Source organism: Macrobrachium nipponense, chromosome 12 (genome assembly GCF_015104395.2).
Source record: "Macrobrachium nipponense isolate FS-2020 chromosome 12, ASM1510439v2, whole genome shotgun sequence".
NCBI lineage: Eukaryota > Metazoa > Arthropoda > Malacostraca > Decapoda > Palaemonidae > Macrobrachium > Macrobrachium nipponense.
Window position 1 is genome coordinate 84,692,902 of NC_087205.1, and position 17,669 is coordinate 84,710,570.

At 41.2% G+C, this 17,669-nt stretch overlaps 1 protein-coding gene across 6 annotated transcripts in view; it reads right to left on the reverse strand.

Annotated features, from left to right (window-relative positions):
• LOC135224627 (chromodomain-helicase-DNA-binding protein 7-like) overlaps positions 1-17,669 on the reverse strand; it is a 271,651-nt gene that overhangs the window by 31,629 nt on the left and 222,353 nt on the right. For 5 of the 6 annotated variants that reach the window (XM_064263825.1, XM_064263819.1, XM_064263822.1 and 2 more), the window contains 2 exons: positions 11,364-11,646; positions 11,049-11,215 (listed from right to left, as the gene is read on the reverse strand). In XM_064263825.1, the coding sequence (XP_064119895.1) occupies positions 11,049-11,215; positions 11,364-11,646 (450 nt within the window). The remainder of the gene's footprint in view (positions 1-11,048; positions 11,216-11,363; positions 11,647-17,669) is intronic. The other variant, XM_064263824.1, reaches the window with a different exon arrangement.

Here is a 17,669-nt window from a genome sequence, read left to right on the forward strand (position 1 = left end):
TGATCGTGGGGGGTTAAGCTGACCTCCAACCCCCAAGCAACCCAACTGAATTCTGTCTCAGTCGGCTGCGAGACGTGATCTCGGACAGAGGTCAAATTACCTGCCTTCCTTTAGGCCTACCCAGGGCGTGAGTGGCGCGCCGATGACCCAGGCCTCAGACAAAGGGGCCCCCATACTTTCCTACAAAGAGCCACATTTTCTTCAAAGGTCCACACTGAACACGACATCCAGATTCCATGAGTCACGTGCCGTCTCTCTGCCGCAAGTGTGCATTAACCCAAGTGAATGAAAATCAGCTTGAATTGAATGAGGCTATAAGCCCCAACGTGGGGGCCAATATCATTTAACTTTTCTCCAGGCCAGCACGGGCCTTTTTGTAAATAAATAGTTTTAAAGTAACGAGCTGAGTTTTCTGGCGACCTTCCCTCTAAAGTATTCATTAATAACTATCAGTTTACGGTAAGTTCAAGCAATTCCCTCTTGAAATCCCTCAATCATTTCTGTTTACGTATCTAGCTTCTCTCAAGGCCCTATATACGTAACATTGTCGACCTTCGCCGAGGATATGAACCTAGCTTGCTTAAAAAAAAGCTTGTAAATCGCGTTATCCGTTGTAAAACGTAAACTGTAAATTATTTTACAAAGCGTAAATCAAGCACACTTGCAGGGAAAGAAGACACACTGACTCACGGTAAGGATTCCATTCATTAATATGATTATTTATAACCTATGGTTAGCTTAAGGTACGTTAAGTATTTTTATTTAGAAGTGTTTTAAACAAATGTGAAGGTAGAAATATTATTATATTGTAACGGCCAGAGCGCCGAGCGAATTCTGTTATTTTATAAATCGCATTGTGCTCGTCGGACGAGACAGCACGTGTGCAGATAGATGCCAGAAAGGACCAGATCAAACTAGGAAGTGCTTTGCCAGGGTTTATTGCTGTGTTTGAAAGCCTAGCTAGTTAGGAGTGTTTTACTAATAGTTACGGCAAAAGAAGTGTACAATTCTTTTGTCTGTGATATGTTAGGGTATTCATTTTTAACTTAGTTTTCAATTCCAACCAAGTGTTGGTAACCGCTTACCTCTCAGCTAATTCAGCTTCGCGCTCATCTCGCGCCTGCGCGGTCTCAACCAACCTTCGTCTCATTCACAGCGGCAGCCATGTTTGTTTCCTCTTTCAACATTATCTAAACAATTTAAGCAAAGTAACGTAAGTCACGAAGTTTTAACGTAAATAATATCAATGTCTGTACTAGTATCTATCGTCCTGCCAGAAAAATTAACGTAATTCGCCTTGAATAAGAAAGTAGTATTTTGTGTTGTAAATTGCCTTCGCATTTACAGAGAATCAGCTGATTCGCCATCACTGCTAGCACACCGTGGTGCTAACCCGCTCTTCTCGCCTCACGTGTTGCACCTCGCATCGCTCACTCGCGCGCTGAGCGAAAATTTCATTTCACTTAACGTAACCTAATTTACAATTGTTTGCTAACATCGTTTCAAATCCTTACCGTAATTTTTCACTTGTCCTTACGTAAAGTTAACGTAAATCTTAAAAGTAGAGTCACTTGCAAGAATTGTTAACGTAAAACGCGTCTTTGTGAAATTCATATTGAAACGCAAATCATTTCATAAGCGCAAGCCGCTAACATTAACGTAAAAATCGTTCAACACGAGCGCGTTATCATTTTCATAAAACGATCCAAATAAAAGCAATTCTTTCATTAAAAACGTTAACGTAAGTAAATCATTTAACGCAAGTTGCGTCATATTAAACGAACATTAGTAGTTCAATTCAAATATAAGGGAGTTCATTCACATATCATTTTTCACCCTCTCCGAGAGAGAGAGAGAGAGAGAGAGAGAGAGAGAGAGAGAACCCAGTATTCACGAAGCCAAGAGTACTACATCTTACATTAATTATAGCATGCCGAATTAACCTTATTTTAGTCTCTTGTGTCTTTCATTTACACAGCGTGATACGTACGCGCATGTGTCCATTGCAGTTTGCAAACATTTATTTATTTCATTTACCGAGTACTTCAGCGAAGGACTCTTGAGCATTTCAATTTCCATTACCTGTCGTTGCCCGAGTGGTCTTTTCATTTTCTTTATCACGAAAGACTTGCGTATACCGCAAGCACAATTCGCCACAGCGTGCCACCCGCCAATTCATTACTTCCAGACAGGGAAGTCGTTACCAGTTTAGGACTGGCCACCACCAGTGCACGTCAGGTCTTACCATTTTACAGTGCCACTAATTCTTGACACTGTCCATCGACTGGCTGCTGAAGTACTCCCACCTTTTACTTTCTCTCCTCCACTATTACACTCTGCCATGCGCAGTGCCATTTCACTTCAGTATATTAAGTATACTGCAAGTAGTGTCCGGGACACACCAGCACGATACCAGTGCTCCAAGGAACGCCTCCATAAATGCCATTGCACCTGTACAGGCCGTACAGGTAGCCATTAAACCTGCGTGTCCGTCCTTACGGAACGCCCAAATAATTAGTGTGTCCGTGTACAAGGGTCAGTGATCCTTCGGAACACTCAACAAGGGAACGCCTCCCAGAAGTGCCGCAATGCCAGCCCTAAGTGCTGACAAACCTGCGTGTCCGTCCTTACGGAACGCCCAATTCATTAATGTCCGTGTACGAGGATCAGTGATCTTTCGGACCATCCCAAGGGAACGCCTCCCCAAAGTGCCGCAATACCAGCACTACTAGTGCTGCCCAAGGAACGCCTCCTCATAAGTGCCGTGCACCTGTATTGGACCTACAGGTAGCCCATTCCAGCGTCTCCCAACTTAGGAACGCCCTTAAGTGTGACGTACGCCGTACACTCCATTGATTTTTTCACCTCTTTAGAAGGTGCCAATCCAGAAGTGCCACCAACTTACGGGACACTTCCCAAGTGCCACAGAGCACCCAGTCTTTTCACTTTTCATTACCACATTGCAGAACCCATTTCCAAGTGAGTGCCACTTTCCACAGTAGGCACTCCTATTCCATTCAGTACCCTTTCCTGGCCATTATTTTCATTTTCTTCCGAGCCTCTACTGTAGCCTAAGGGAAATGTCTTCCCCTGCTTCCCGCGACTTCTTTGCCAGAGAGCTAGAGAAGCTCGGAGCCCTCATAACTCTGGGCAGGGAGGCTGGTTACACTGGACCAGCCCTTGACCAGTGGATAAGACGCAGCAGGCTGCTGCGCGCCAGCAGGGAAAGGAAGAAAGAAGCAGAGAGGAAACCGCCGCAGAAGCAGAGAGAAAAGAAAGAGAAGCAGAGAGGATAGCCAGAGAAGCAGAGAGAAAGGAAAGAGAAGAAGAGAGAAAGCATGAGCTAGCTCTCCTAGATGACGCAATCTCTCTGCTAGTTTCCAAGCCCCAGACCATGAGCTGGACTCCCGGTAAGAGGTGGTTGTGGAGGTTCTGCACCACTTGTTGTGTGCGTGGGCATGCTGTGGATTCCGACCAGTGCCCAAGTCGGTCTCTACCTTGGGAGGAGAGCTTCCAGGGTGAACTTCTTCAAGGCTACCATGTAGCCCTGCCTGATGAACAGTCTCCTACGGCCTATCAGTGGGTACAAGTCATGGCCGACACCGAAGCCCAGGTCTCCCTTATTTCCAGAAAGGCATTGCCTAGGGGTGCCAAAATCCAGACGAACGAAGAAATTCAGTTTGAATGGATTGACGGTAACCTCTATTCTGTTCCTTCGGTCCTTCTGAATGTGGAAATGCCCTTTCTGGACCAGGAGACCAGGGAAACCACATTGTGCCGCCTGGGCGTAGTTGACCAATTTCATGATGTTTATCAGGTGATATTGGGCCGAGATCTACTAAAGCCGTATCTCCCCTGGACGCAGCTCCCACTACCAGATGCACCGGACACCTGCAGCATGCCAGATAACCACACCTCAATTTTAGGTTCAGAGGCTAGTGCCTCCGATGTCCCCGACATCCTTTCTATTTGTGAGCCTGGTCCTGATCCAGTGCCGGAGATAGAAATTCCTGCCGCATCCTGCCAGCCTTTTACCTTTTTACCGCCTACCTCCTCCCTTTTGGAAGAGGTAAGCCCACCAGTTAACCCCGAAATTGCTTCCGAGGGTGATTCAACGGAGGTTCCCTTAACCTCCCCACGTCACATCACTGCCAGAGAGGACTCTTCACCTGTGCCAGAGCACACTGCCAGCCTTGGTGACTCCGCAGATTCGCAACCTGTGGGGCCATCTCGGCCTTATCATCCAGTGCCACGGAAGAGGTTCTGGAACAAGTTCTGCCGAGACTGTGGCCGCAAGGGTCACATGTCTGCCAACTACGGAGGGTGCGCGAACCACAATATTCCGGCCATCGCAATGGCCGTCACCAGTCCTTCTTCACTAGGACCCCCAGCTAAGGGCCCTATAACAGTCGCACCCCTCCAAAGCCATTATCCGCCAAGCCACGTCAGAGCCTACGACGACTCTGGCGCTCAAATCTCCCTAATACGGAAGATCAAATCCCCCGAGGGGCTAACGTCGATAGACGTCATTTAATAACCATTGAAGGTATCAACCATATTAAGCTGATCCTTCCGACCGTCCAATTGAGGGTCACCAGACCTCACTTCTCCAGAGTTTGTACTCTTGCAGTTGCAAGCTACATCCCAGGAGGTTACGACCTCCTCCTAGGGCAAGACATGAAGTCTCCCTCGCATTCCAAAAAGCCTAGGGGTCCTAACCCCACAACAAATCACTCCAAAGCAAGGAGTCATCGAAATTCTACTTCCTCTAGGAAGTATGTCCACCAACAGTCTCCCCGTTACCAAGGAGGAGATTGACCATTCGCAGTTCCGTTGCAAAACCTGTAACGTATAGGGCACTCTACTAATTGCCTAGGTGCCCTAGCAAACTACCAGCAGCGGACACTGTCCATTTTCCACAAGGCCTAGCCTTCAACAAGAGACAGGAGCCTCTGTCTCCCATTTCCAAGGGCACGCTGAGAGGTATTGCACCTCCGGTACCCGTCACAGGTCCAGTCGACCTCAACTCTCTGCCAGTACCACTTGGCAGCACTGAGCAGTGCCAAGCTCCGTCCAGAATGGAGTTAGAGCCACCACCGAACTTGACCTCTGCGCCTGGCCCCGAGCTAGTGCCGGCGCCTAACCTACCCAAGGATCCTCCTACAGGAGATCCTCCAACAGGCATGGAGCTTACCACAGCCCATGGCCAATCACTAGTTCAGTCTTCTTCACCCTCACCACTGTCGCCGAGGATGAACCTCCGGCAGACCTAACATTCATACCTCCTCTGGAAAACCAGGAACTGCCCGACCAGGAGTCAGCCTGGAGTTTTCCCCTCACGACGGTTGTCGCAGCAGCCGGAGTGAGGGCCTCCCCTGCAGTAGGTTCCACCTCTACGACGGTTGCTACAGAGACCGAAGTAGGGTGTTCTCCTGAAATCTTTCAGGCTACCGCTGCCTCTGCTCCTGCCGGCGTTTCTGGCCTTTCCCCAGAGTCGGTGCCTCCGTCTACTCCTAGGACTGGTATAGCCAGGTCCTGGAGGAATAAGAAGAAGAAGAAGGGACGTAACCAATCATTAACAAACTAACACAAAAGAGCCACATGCTCTCCTTGACACCTGTGCCCGAGGTACGGTGTCGCATTCATTCGCAGAATGATCCTGGCACCTACCCAGAGAAGGTAGCAGCCTGATCTCTGCCAGTAGCACTAACCCTCTAACCCCTAGCCATTGTAATACTAACCTCACTTTAAATATAATTACCTCATTGCATTTCCCTCCAGGTAAATAACACTCATCATCCCCAAGCATCATTACCTCTTATCATGTATTTTTACAATTCCGTCGCTGAACTACTGCTGTGCGTACCACACTCTGGAATGATTGCGTCTTCATTTAACTGTATTGAGTAGGTTAGGCTAATGATTTAGTACCAGGGCATTAGGTTAGTAGCAAGTAGAATTTTCAGTAACCTTATCTAGGGGTAGAGTAGACTGTCGTCACAAACAACCCGTGTTATTAATTAGGCTAGACTACATCACTAAATTAAGTTAGTACACTTAGCATCTTTGCCTATAAGTTAGGTAGGCCACTGTAGTTAGCTGTATCGCTGCTCAAAAAACTTCAAGTTGGAGTAGGAGAACGGGGTAGTCGAGACGATCAATTTATTTAAGCCAAGACCTTCACACCCGAAAGGGAGTGAATGCCTTCTTAACAGGGGGAGCTGTGACATTTATAGATCGTTCGTCTACCCGCAATTAATTAATTAATTCGATTTGGAAAACGGCAGCCATTTCTTTCGAATTAATCAGCTGATTTTTAGTAACCCGCGGGAAACCCAAAACCCGCCAGCTAGAGATAGGAAGTTCCCCAGTTGGGGGAAAAGAGTCTTTTATCAGCTGTAGGGACGTATCTCAAAAGGGAAGGGTGTAGGCAGATTGGTACTTCTTAGACCTATACCTTAAGCTCTCTTTCCTGTGACCCCTCTGCTGGCCTTGTATGCTTGTTTTCCAGGATTTGCCTTGATCGTGGGGGGGGGTTAAGCTGACCTCCAACCCCCAAGCAACCCAACTGAATTCTGTCTCAGTCGGCTGCGAGACGTGATCTCGGACAGAGGTCAAATTACCTGCCTTCCTTTAGGCCTACCCAGGGCGTGAGTGGCGCGCCGATGACCCAGGCCTCAGACAAAGGGGCCCCCATACTTTCCTACAAAGAGCCACATTTTCTTCAAAGGTCCACACTGAACACGACATCCAGATTCCATGAGTCACGTGCCGTCTCTCTGCCGCAAGTGTGCATTAACCCAAGTGAATGAAAATCAGCTTGAATTGAATGAGGCTATAAGCCCCAACGTGGGGGCCATATCATTTAACTTTTCTCCAGGCCAGCACGGGCCTTTTTGTAAATAAATAGTTTTAAAGTAACGAGCTGAGTTTTCTGGCGACCTTCCCTCTAAAGTATTCATTAATAACTATCAGTTTACGGTAAGTTCAAGCAATTCCCTCTTGAAATCCCTCAATCATTTCTGTTTACGTATCTAGCTTCTCAAGGCCCTATATACGTAACAATATATATATATATATATTTTATATATGTATATATATTTATATATAATTATAATATATATAATTATATTAATATTATATATATATATATTTATATATAATGTTATTAATATATACTTGTATATTATAGTCTTAATATATATATATATGTATATATATATATAATATATATATATATATATTATATATTATATATATATATTATATATATATAATATATAAATATATTAATATATTATTATTTATTTTTCTATATATATATATTATATATAATATATATATATATATATAATAATAATATATTTTAATTATTTATATATGTATCTGTATATACTATATATGTAATATATAATATATAATGTCTATATATGTAGATAATATATGTTATAATAATATATGTATTAATAATATATAATGTATTATATTATTATATGTATATATTAAATAATGTATACTATATATATATAGCCTATATACTATATATATATATATATATATATATCATATATATAGATATATATATATATATATATAATATATATTATGTATGTATAGTTATAAATAGTAATATATGTATCATATACATACATTATAATGTTTGAATATATATTAAATATATATTAGATATATATATATTTATATATATATATATATAATAATATATATATACATACATACATATGACTGGAAATGTGTTCTGTAACAACAGAATTCCATCTAATAAAAGGAGCCATAAAAACACCAAAATGTAGAGAGAAAAGTACTATATTTCAGAGACTGCTGTCTCTCTCTTCAGGTATATGAATGAGAAAAGTTTACAGAAAAGGTGGTATTTATACAAGAGATTCGTCCACAAGTAGCCAATTTAGGTCACCCCCACCCCGCTGATAATCTTCCTTTAATCTTCTTAAGCGTTGGTTTGAATGGGATCAACTGCGTCGACGATGTCTGATGTCCAATTCCCTTTTGAGATGTTCATTACCTGCTTCTCTTTTATAAGGCCGATTCCATCATTTGACTCTTGTACCGGCAGTTGCTGCTATAAATTACACGTGACATATTCCAGTTTATTCTATGGGTTATGTTCATTTATAATGATTGAAAATAGCCGAGTTCTGTTGTCCATACCTAACTGACCGTTTGTGTTTTGTATTAATCTCTGGGGAAGTGATTTACCTGTAAATCCGATGTAGGATTGGTCACAGTCCTGGCATGGGATCTCATATACCCCCGAGTCTTTGGGCGATGTCTTTTGTTGGACGTTAATCAGGGATTTGGCTAAGGTATTTGGGTAGGTAAATGCAAAAGGGTTGGATTCCCAAGGGTGTGAGTAACTCTCTTAATCGTCTCCAGGTGGGGAATTTTTATTTTATTGTTGGGTGTGTCTCTGGTCTTGTCTTTAGGGGGTCGGTAGAAAATTACGTTTGCTTTTTGAATTGCTTTCTCAATTATATGGTCAGGATACTTTAAAGATGAGAGTTGCTTGCGAATTAGTTCAAATTCTTTTCCAGGAAATCTGGGGAACAAATTCGTAAGGCTCTTAAGAATAGGTTGCTAGCTAGACTTATCTTGATAGTATTGTCATGATAGCTAAAGTAGTGAATATATGAAAGTGAGAACGTTGGTTTTCTGTATATGGTAAATTTGTATTCTGTCGTGTCTCTGATTATTAAAACATCAAGAAAAGGAATTTTGTTGTCTGTTTCCCATTCAACTTTAAATTTGATGCTGGGCACTAATGCGTTTAATTTTGAGAGGAATTCATTAAAATTACCCCAACTTTATTATACCCCAAAATGTTAGTATGTCATCCACGTATCTCATCCACAGCATGTTTTTGGGTTTTATTGCATTTATTACTGTAGTTTCAAAGTATTCCATGTACAGATTGGCTAAAATAGGACTTAAAGGACTACCCATACTACACCCGAATTTTTGCTTGTAGAATGATTCCCGAATGAAAATACGTTATTAGATGCACATAATTCAACTAAACTTTATTATTTTGTCAAGTGCCAAAGGGAAATGATCTGAATAGGGGGATAATTTTTCCCTTAAAAACTGAAGAACGTCCGTACTGGTACTTTTGTGAATAGGGAGTCTACGTCAAGGCTTAAAACTTTTAAGCCTTGACGTAGACTCCCTATTCACAAAGTACCAGTACAAGGACGTTCTTCAGTTTTAAGGGAAAAAAATTATCCCCCTATTCAGATCATTTCCTTTGGCACTTGACAAAATAATAAAGTTAGTTGAATTATGTGCATCTAATAACGTATTTTCATTCGGGGAATCATTCTACAAGCAAAATTCGGGTGTAGTATGGGTAGTCCTTTAAGTCCGTATTTAGCCAATCGTCCTATTTTAGCCAATCTGTACTGGAATACTTTGAAACTACAGTAATAAATGCAATAAAACCCAAAAACAGCTGTGGAGAGATACGTGGATGACATACTAACATTTTGGGATCTAAGTGGGGTAATTTTAATGAATTCCTCTCAAAATTAACGCATTAGTGCCCAGCATCAAATTTAAAGTTGAATGGGAAACAGACAACAAAATTCCTTTTCTTGATGTTTTAATAACTCAGAGACACGACAGAATACAAATTTACCATATACAGAAAACCAACGTTCTCACTTTCATATATTCACTACTTTAGCTATCATGACAATACTATCAAGATAAGTCTAGCTAGCAACCTATTCTTAAGAGCCTTACGAATTTGTTCCCCAGATCCTGGAAAAAGAATTTGAACTAATTCGCAAGCAACTCTCATCTTTAAAGCATCCTGACCATATAATTGAGAAAGCAATTCAAAAAGCAAACGTAATTTTCTACCGACCCCCTAAAGACAAGACCAGACACACCCAACAATAAATAAAAATTCCCCACCTGGAGACGATTAAGAGAGTTACTCACACCCTTGGGAAATCCAACCCTTTTGCATTTACTACCCCCAAATACCTTAGCCAAATCCCTGATTAACGTCCAACAAAAGACATCGCCCAAAGAATGGGAGGGTTAATATGGAGATCCCATGCCAGGACTGTGACCAATCTTACATCGGATTTACAGGTAAATCACTTCCCCAGAGATTAATACAACACAAACGGTCAGTTAGGCATGGACAACAGAACTCGGCTATTTTGCAATCATATAAATGAACATAACCATAGAATAAACTGGAATATGTCACGTGTAATTTATAGCAGCAACTGCCGGTACAAGAGTCAAATGATGGAATCGGCCTTAATAAAAGAGAAGCAGGTAATGAACATCTCAAAAGGGAATTGGACATCAGACATCGTCGACGCAGTGTTCATTCAACCAACGCTTAAGAAGATTAAAGGAAGATTCTCAGGGGGGTGTCCGAGTAGGCGGGGCGTGTCCCGGTGACCTTAAATTGGAATCTTACTTGTGGACGAATCTCTGGTTTATAAATACCACCTTTTCTGTAAACTTTTCTCATTCATATACCTGAAGAGAGAGACAGCAGTCTCTGAAATATAGTACTTTCTCTCTACATTTTGGTGTTTTTATGGGCTCCTTTTATTAGATATACATATATATATTATATATATATATATATATATATATATATATATATATATATATATATATATCTATAATTGATCACACACACAGTTCATTACCGACTTACAGCAGATATGATCTTATGGTGGTTTCAGCGCCGTTAACAATGATTTACAGAACCATAACTTAATGTTGCACGAAGCTAAGGTGCCAAGAGTGCCGACGCCAAAAATAGGCATCAAGGTAACGGAGCTTACAGTGCTGTAACTTCCTGCACCATCAAGTTACAGGGCTGTAGGTGCCATTAAATGAGAAAAACAGACTTTCAGTGGAAATCAACTTGCACCACATAGCTGGAACATATCCCCCATCATAAGTCAAGGACCTACTATATACAAAAATGTACTGATTAAAACTGATTCAAGGGAACTCAAGGATAAACACATACTCACCTTATATATTCGACTCCAAACGTAGAAATAGTGCGGTAAAACTCTGCCTGCTCACGATTAGACCATCTACGTTGATTATAGTCGGTTTTCCTCAACTCACGTTCACGAATGTACTCTGCCATCCTCTCTCTTCGCATGATCTTATCTGCCAGATAATGATCATAACCCTATGCAAAGATTGGGGAGAAAACAGAGGTTACACTTTGAAATAATTAAGGTAATATTTTACTGAAATGTACTTAATATGTCTTTCCGAGTAATTCTCTTGCCTATTTCAGAGAAAAAAAAAAAAAAAAAAAAAATTGAACTACTCACTCTACTAACCCTAACTTTAGCCTCATTTCTGAGGTCATTTTTCCTATTATTACGTTGATATGAAGTCACGAGCCTTCGTAATCGACCATTCAAATCTGATGTGGACGGGAAACTATACAATTTCTTTTCCCCACTGCTTTTATCATCTTTATCATCACATTTATCATCATCGGATTTTGAAGTAGATGTTGAAACAGCAGGACTTGAAGGGAGAGGAGTTTGATTGGAGTCCTCATCATCTTTATCATCATCTTTGTCATCTTTGTCCATATCCTCCTCATTTCTAGAGAAAAAATGCAAAAAATTTCTTATTAAAATATATATAAAACACGTTTTGAAACATGAAATATTAAATGGAAAAAGGAGCAACCAAAAATTCTCAAAGCTACCCTATCTTACAATACTTCCATTGCAACAAAATCATAGGAAAAAGCCATGATAAAATGTGCAATGTAGTCTCATTTAATGATTAGCTACTATCAAGTAGCTTAAACAGACCACAGCTAGTTTATTCAGCTCTCACAGGGATGACTTGATAGATGTATTTAATAATGATAACTGGGTTCAATAAAAATGAAGAGTAACAAATTTCTTTCGTTGATTTGTCACTAAATTTGATAATCGATCTGGATTACATTTTGTATATTCACACAAAAAAGCATAAATTGTTAAAATGTTTTACAATCTGTATGTGCAGGTACAGGATATGATAGCTATTCATAAAATACCCCTGGGTCAAACAAAAATGATCACAATTATGTTTTTTCTTTAGATATGATCACTGCCTTATTACAATATTTGGCTTGATCTAGTTTCATTACCATTTTGAATTTAAAGGTCTCCATCCAGCCTTGTAAATGTACTTTATTGGTCAGTTTTATGAAACCTATAGTCACTCTTCTTGACTCAATGGGAGGGCTCACCTAAAATATTTTTGAAATAACAAGGTCAAGATTAGCTGGGAAAAACTCTCTATCATGAGAGTATATACCGTATATTTCGGCGTATAAGTCGACCCTTTAGCACCCAAAAATCATGCCAAAATTAGGGGTCGACTTATCTAACAGTAACAAAAAGTGAATCTTTATTATTTTGGCATATCGGTACAGGAATCCAGGCTTTACAGTAGGCTATTACAATGACAGCCTTGTTGAGGTAACTATGTGTAAATACCAGTATTAAAAACATTTCACACTGTAATACGACAATAATAACTACATTAGAACATCCATTACCTTAAATAAAATGAAAAAAATCTAAGTAACTTGAAGAAACCCTAATCGCACAGCAAGCGTAAACATTGCGTAGCCAATTGTAGTACAGTAATTGACAAGGATGCGTTCACTCTGACAGTTTTGTATTTACCGGGGTATTGTTCAAAAACACTTATGGTATGAAATCTTTATTTATCACTTTATGAAATAAAAAAAAAATGTATGTAATAGTAAATATGTATTTAAAATCCTTCAAAATTACTTGAGTCATCGTCACTTGAATTAAACAATTCATCAAATTATCATTCACGGTTTCAGCATAAGGATCCTAGTTTAAATCTGGTGAATCAACTGCAGGTTCGTTTTCCCTCAAATGAGCCTGTTTATGACATAGAAGAACCAATGGTCAAGAATTTTTCCAACATAATAAAATACCGGGACGTCGTTTTAACAACCCAAACAAAATATTAACTTGAGTGGTAGTTTGTACATACATATATACGTAGGCTGTTATGCAGCGTTAGTTAGCGCTTTGTTTGTTTACATTACACTCGAGTAAACGTATCTTTCGTTTCGTCATTTCTAATCATATTTGCCGGTATTCATCTTTTATATATTACACAGATTTGTTAATATACCGAGTATATTTCCTGTATTTCTTATGGTAAGTAGAGCAACATATGTACCGTAATACATTCAGGTTATTTTATATACGTTTTACCCTGCTGCTTATTTTGAGCGTACGGTTGGCCTCACATTTTATAGGTCGAACTAATATACCCGATATTAGTTAAAATCATACAAATTTACTCAGAATTGGGGGGTCGACTTATCTTCCGGTTCGACTTATACGCCGAAATATACGGTAATAATAAAAAAAAATCCACAATTATATAATAAAATATATTTCTATGTAAAAAACAAAGACTTTCGAACACCTGAATAATGTTCCTCGTCTGTATAGACATTTTAATATCTACACTGATGAGGAACACCGTTCAGGTGTTCAAAAGTCTTTGTTTTTTACATAGAAATATATTTTAATATATAATTGTGGAGTTTAAAAAAAAAAATTTTCACAACACTGAATTTCTTAACAAGGTTAAGATTGGTAAAAGGTAAATTCAAGAGAGCCAGGTAGTGACCAAGGGAAACCGATTGAAAGTAAATGGCAAAAATTAATGTGGTCAGGATACAATGCATCAAACTTTCAGTAGCATACTATTTAGTAATGTGCAAGACATGCTGTACATTTATTTGGTCTTTCCCTACATGGACAACCCCATACAGATCCCCTCATATGAGACTTTTGGCTGGTGGACGGATTCACACATGATAAGCAATATTAGGCACTATAGATTTGGAGAAATTGGGCAGGAAAGAGGTTCCAATACTGCTATTATCCATATGTTCACTAGTAGCAACATTCAGACTGCGCAGAACAACGATTAGGTGGCCCATCAGTTAGTTTTGAACTTTACTTCAAGGGAGCATGTACTGCCTCTCTCCCCCCCTCACATAGACATCCTTTCATATAGGTACTTGCTCATATATATACCCAGGGGTTGCTGTAGGTTTTAGTTCTTATCTTTTATGATAGTATGTAGTTATAATTGTATTTTTGCAAAGAAAAGTGCAAAGAAATATTAGAAAAGACATGTATATTCCAAAAGAGTTACTGCATCTTTGATCTCAGAAAATTTATGTAAAATGATAAATTTTCCAAGACAATTTGTATTTTCCGTAGCTACAAACCTGAGGTCTTAACAATAAGATAATTTTCTAGCACCTAGCTGGATCCAGTTAAACAATCGGCGATTGAAAAGCAAGGAATCTGTGAGATCTGGTAACATGTGCATATAGGGTGAAAACTGGTCAAAGACAGTGCACCCCATGCTATCACATTTAGTCTTTCCCAACCCAGAATGTCATAAGGTGATAGAGGGCTAGACTTATACTTGGTGGGAGGTACAGACATCCTAAACCAGCTGGGGGCCAACCCACCAGTTCAACTACAAAAACTGATATCCAACATCTCAGCCAACTGGGTTGCATACAATGATATATGAAAAGATTCATTGCAGTAGGGAACTAAAGAGAAATTCTGAGTGTTTGATAACAAACGAATGCATCAGGATTCGTTATCACTCCTCACTCACACTTGCTAGAGCGGAGTATATGCAACTGAATAGAGGGTTTGACTATTTGAACACAAAGCAAACAAACTACCAGTATGACTACCTTACTCACCTGTACCAGACCAGTCCAGCAAATTACGTGTCTATTCCTAAAACCCCCTGTAGGAAGAAGGAAAGGAACAAGAGAAAGAAAGAGACTAGCCAACTCACTCATTCTCTCTTCCACACAATCATCTTAGGTATGGTACAAATGTGCCCAGTTAAGGGCAACGATGACAAACTATCTGTTGAGCAGCCACCACAGGACCCAAGGAAAGTGTCCCTAGATCTGTGGGCAACATCCTAAAGAAAGACAGGGGTGAACATGGACTGGCGTAACCAAGTACCAGTGCTCAGAACTCTATGAATAGCCAAATTTTTCTTGAATGCCAGAGGGACCAATACACCTGACATCATGTGCTCTAGCCTGCACAGACTTGGGAGCAGAATCATCAAGAGTCAAATACACCTGTCAGATAGCATCACATAACCAAAGAGATTGTAGTCTTGGAAACTTCTTAAGATAGCAACACAGAGCCCTGACAGGACACAATAAGAGCTCTTGAGAATCACTGCCCACAGTCATCCAGAGACGGAATGGAATAGGGGGCGAACCTGTCATCCTGCACCAAGGGATTCCAGGTCTTACCCACGAACTCTGGGACAAATTTGAAGGACACTGACCCCCAACCTCTGGTGTGCTTCACATCATAGCTCAGGCCATGAAGCTCCCCAACTCCTTTCAAAGAAGCCAAGGCCAAGAGGAAAACCATTTTGAGTGTCAAGTTCCTGACTGATGAATAATGTAAAGGCTCATAATGAGCTTTGTGAAACTTCTCAGGACCAAGGAAACATCCAACGTTGGAGGCTTAAGCTCCCTTGGAGAACACGACTGCTCAAACCCTTTAAACAGCAAGGAGACTTCCCAGGATGAGATGTCAACACCTCTAAGATGTAACGCTGAACTCAGGCCGCCCTGTAGCCTCTAAAAGCAGAAACGGACAAACCTCTCCCATCCATGAAGAAGACTAAAAAGTTTTATATGCGCTGAATGGAGATTTTGAGTGGACAAAAACCCCATTTACGACACCAATCATAATAGATTGCCAATTTACCTTGGTAAACGGCAGAGGTAAATTTCCTGAGATTGCTGGACATATGTCCTGCTGTCTTCTGAGAAAAGCCTCTCGCTTGGAGGAGATACCCAATAGCCTCCAACCGTGAAGAGACAGGGATCCTACTGACTGGTAGAATCTTTCTATGAGCGGTTGACAAAGATGTTGCCACAGGGTAATCTCCCTCGGCACCTCCGACAACACGACAGTAGATCCAGAAACCATTCCGCTTGTGGCCACAGAGCAGCTACTAATATCATCCTGAGATTTTGCAAGCTCATCATCCTGTTCAGTACTTGGCGGATCAAACAAAACAGAGGGAAGGCATACACCTCCACGATGTCCCAGGGATGTTGGAACGAGTCCTCCATGAGCACCAGAGGAATCGGAACCACCGAACAGAAAACCTCTAGTTTCTTGTTAAAGCGGGTCGCAAAGACGTCCAGCATAGGTCTCCCCCAAAACTGGAAAAGCCAATCTGCCACGACCTGATGAAGGGACCAAACTGTGCCTAGGACCTGATCCTGACGACTAAGCTTGTCTGCGACCACATTCCTTTTGCCTGGGATATACCTGGCTGAGAGCTCCACTGAATTGTTGACCGCCCACTGGTGAATCTCAACTGCCAAAGCATATAGTTGATGTGAAAATAGTACCCCCCTGCTTGTTCACATAACCGAACCACCTTGTTGTTGACAGACATGAAACTACAGAATATCCCTCTACATTCTCCAAAAATTCCTTCAGACCAGGAAAGGCTGCCTTCAACTCCAACACGTTGGATATGTTGCAGTTTGTCCTCCAAATGCCCAAAGTAATGAGGCCACCTAAATAAGTGCCCCAACCTGTGAGGGAGGCATCTGAAAACAGAAGGAAGTCCGGCGGCAGACAACGCAGAGGAACACCTTCAAAGAGATTCTGATCATCCAACCACCAACGAAGATCTTTTCTCACTTCTAGGGACAGAGGAACCCTTATCAGGGGTAGTCCCTTAGTCTCCATTGCAGAGACCGAAGAATAAGTCACCCATGAGGGACTAGCTTCTTCAGAGAAGATAAAATTCCCAGAAGAACCTGCCACTGATGAGCTGATTGATCCAGCTGCAACAGGAAGTCGCGCGCCACTACCCACAACTTCTCCAACCTCTGATCCGACGGAAAAACCCTCGACGCTGCTGTATCGATGACCATGCCTACATAAAGAATTCTTTGACTGGGTATGAGATTCGGTTTCTCTAGGTTCACCAAAATGCCTAGTTCCAGACAAAACCAAAGCAGGTGATCTCTGTCCTGCAGCAGCTTCTCTCTGGAACTCGCTAAAGACCAACCAGTTGTCAAGGTACCTCAGCAGACAGATCCCTTGAGCATGAGCAAGTCAAGACGAGAGAGGACCCTTGTGAACACCTTAGGGGATGTGGTCAGTCCAAAACACAGGACTTTGAACTGTTACACCTCGTCTCGAGAGATAAGTGAAGGAACTTCCTGGACAATGGATGTATAGGGATTTGGTAGTACACATCACTTAGATCTATCAACAGCATGAAGTAGTTTTCCCTCACTGCTGTCAACACTGATCGGGGGGACTCCATCTTGAACCTCATCTTCCTGACAAAATGATTCATAGTGGATAGGTCGATCACAGGCCTCCAACCCCTGATGCCTTCAGCACCAAGATGTGACTGTAAATCCCCGAGACGGACGTAACACTTTCTCTATAGTACCCTTGTCCAGCAGTTTCTACACTTCCTCCCAGAGATCTAAGAACTTCGGAGAATTGGGGGAATACACTCGCCTGAGAGCT